The sequence below is a fragment of the Rutidosis leptorrhynchoides genome, chromosome 11, assembly GCF_046630445.1.
Source record: "Rutidosis leptorrhynchoides isolate AG116_Rl617_1_P2 chromosome 11, CSIRO_AGI_Rlap_v1, whole genome shotgun sequence".
In the NCBI taxonomy this organism is placed as follows: domain Eukaryota; kingdom Viridiplantae; phylum Streptophyta; class Magnoliopsida; order Asterales; family Asteraceae; genus Rutidosis; species Rutidosis leptorrhynchoides.
In genome coordinates, this window is record NC_092343.1 from 366,492,566 (window position 1) to 366,495,584 (window position 3,019).

The 3,019-nt window shown below is 33.4% G+C and overlaps 1 protein-coding gene across 1 annotated transcript; it reads right to left on the bottom strand.

Moving 5' to 3' along the window:
• Positions 1–785: 785 nt before the first annotated feature.
• LOC139877367 (E3 ubiquitin-protein ligase PUB23-like) lies at positions 786–2,229 on the bottom strand. Its single transcript, XM_071864790.1, has one exon. It carries the CDS (start codon positions 2,162–2,164, stop codon positions 932–934), a length of 1,233 nt encoding a protein of 410 aa, XP_071720891.1. The 5' UTR covers positions 2,165–2,229; the 3' UTR covers positions 786–931.
• Positions 2,230–3,019: the final 790 nt, after the last annotated feature.

Below are 3,019 nucleotides of genomic sequence, written 5' to 3' on the forward strand. Positions count from 1 at the left end.
ATTTTTTTTAAGCGAGAAAATCATAATATGAACGTCCCTCATAAAAAAAGTAAAATCTAGGGTAAATATAAAACTTATTTGATATAAAATATAAACCTTCTTTTGATAACTTTATTTTGCATGTTACATTGCATCAACTGACCAATATATTCAAAATGAATACTCAGACCACTCCCTATGGTTCCATTACCTGTCATTATCCGCTCATTACCCGTAGTTACCCGTAATGAACCATAGGCACGGATTAGTTACACGCGTTAGTTACCCGCATTCACCATAGATTTAATGGAAGTATTTAGGCTAGTTATAGGAATTGTGGGTCCCAATGGCTTTTTATTGTTGGACTTGATGCTTTATTGCTTGTACGTTGTATATTAAGAGGAGTATTGTTTTAGCCATGATAGGGAGTGTTTAGTTATGAGTTAGTTACAGGATATTGGTGTTGATGTGGCGCTGATGTGGAAGATTAAGAGGATGAATAGTTTAGTTACGATAGGGAGTAGCCTCACAGACTCACGGTAAATATTAAAGTTTCGAAAATATATAAAAAATGTCACACTGGACTTTATTAAAAAAATTACAGTACTAATAATACCACGCTTCGATTAGTAATATTCTTCGCGGTAATGTAAGTGTGATTTTTCTTTTTCTTTTTGGATTTTATTCACTTAAACACGTACACCAACATTTTTTATCATAATATTTATTTTTTCTGTATTTAAAATTTGTTTTTTTTTCCTTCTGTATTCACATATAAATTCTACATAGTATTATTACCTTTACAATACTTGAATGGGATCTGATTTTTTACCCCATATGTGTACTCTAAACTATATAACAAGAAACCCTAAAAAAAATTGGGATCTACACAACATCCTACAATGTCAAGAATAAATTCGTAATCATTAAAATTGTTTTTTCCCACCCTAATTCAAATCAAATCATATGTTATACAAGGAGACTTCTTCCAAACCCTAGCATTCATCTTCAATATTTCTCTTGTTTTCTCCTTAATCTTACTTCCACAATCAACTTGCAACACCAACAACAATTTTTCAACCACCCCTAACTCCAACATCTCTTGTACAACACTTCGATCACCCGAAAATTTCGCAATCGAATACAATATCTTCACCGCCCTTTCACTCGCAACCGATGAAACCCTAAATATCTTCTTCGAAATTACGGCTAATCCACCACCATGTTTCAACAATTCCGCCCGTCCTTCCGCGCATTGACAAATTTGATCCAATACAATAATTATCATTTCGGATACTCGTTTATCCGTACAATCCAAAAGAATGTCGATCAAGGCCGAAACCACACCAGATTCAGCCGCTTTAATCCGATTCCGGCCCCACGGACAGATATTGATAAGTAATTTCAATGCTGCCTTTGTTGCCTTTTGTGAGATTTCATCAATTAAGATTTGCACAAGTTGTATGAAAAATTTAGGGTTTAGTGACGTCACGTGTACGGGCTCAGCCACGTCAAACATTGATTTCAGTAACATGACGGCGTAAGCACGTGACTCTATACTAACGGCGCGTTGCATCACGCGCGTCAACGTCTCTATGAAATTACCGGTCTTTCCAAATAATGATTTAAGTCCCGTTTGTGTTAACTTAAGGTGGTAAAGAATACTTAACGCTTCATCAGCTCCGGTGACTTCTAGTGACGATGACGTCACCATGACATCATGATCATATACTTTGGTTAAGATGGATGTTAAGTAATCAACTGCTCCAACTGATTCCATCAACCGTTTATTCTTTTCGTTCTCCGAAACGATCGTTTTCAATCTGTTTAAACTCTTGGTTTGAAGATGTGGACACTTTGAATCTTTAAGAAGTTTAATGATTTCGGTTTGGGAGATTGGTGGTTTCGGTGTTGGGAACCTTTCGATACCGAATGATGCGTTGATTGTGCACCAAGATTGGATTAATCGACGAAGTGTGTGGTTCGGTGTGAGTTCGATATCTGTAACGACTAGTTTTGTAACCGGACATACTTCGTTTTTCTTAGAAAACAACCATTGTTCGATGCTATCTCGATCGTACGTGATCCCGGTAGAAAGCGTTACGGGATCTTTCATAATTGCGAGTGAAATTGGGCATATGAAATATCGAGGAACTTCGATTTCGCTTTGAAGATCATCACCCATTGTTGAGCTAATAAAAAGTTGTTAATATGAAAAAAAATTGTAAAGGTAAGAGTTTTTTTAATAAGTAGGTGAATATATTGGTTAGGAGTATATGAATGAAATGTTATTTGGTTATATATAGTGTAAAGTTTTGAAAGAAAGAGAAAGTCAAAATACGTAGAAAGTTTGACTTTTCAAAGATACATTTATGGGAATCTCAAGAAAGACAGCTTGGTCATAATTGAACATGTGGGGATATATACACAAGTGTGTGCAAATTGTGTTTGTGGAGTGCCGTTATTATAAACACTTTATTTACACGTACATTTAAGTATTTTTTGTTCTCATATTTAGATGGTGGGTAAGTTGTGTTGGTTAGCTTAGATTGTTTCTAGAAAGACAGCCACGGGCCTTGGTTTTGTTTGTTTGGTTCATAAATTGTTTCTTGTGCGTTGTTTAGTCTAATTAAGCTCGTATTTAGATAGTGGTTAAGTTGTGTTGGTGGCATTTTCTACTTGCAATGATTATCGGTATGTAATTTCTGTTTTAAGTTATTTTCATGTTTGATAAAATTCTATATAATCTATCTATCTATCTATATATTCATATAAAACTTTAAAATGATAATGTTATCATTCTATTATTTACCCTTTAATTTTTATAATGATTATGTCATTATTTTATATTAATTTTAATGAAAAAAATAAAAATAAATAAATGCCGATAATATATAAATGCCAATTTAAAAGGCAAAAATAGTTAATAAAAATATTATTTAATATTTAATACGGTAATACTGTTTTATAAATATAGATATCTCGGAACATCTCCACCATATATTATCACAACTTTTTTTTTCTCAATGTGTACAAACTT

Excerpts from the sequence above, each read along its gene's own strand:
- LOC139877367 (XM_071864790.1), bottom strand. The coding sequence starts at position 2,164 with ATGGGTGATGATCTTCAAAGCGAAATCGAAGTTCCTCGATATTTCATA.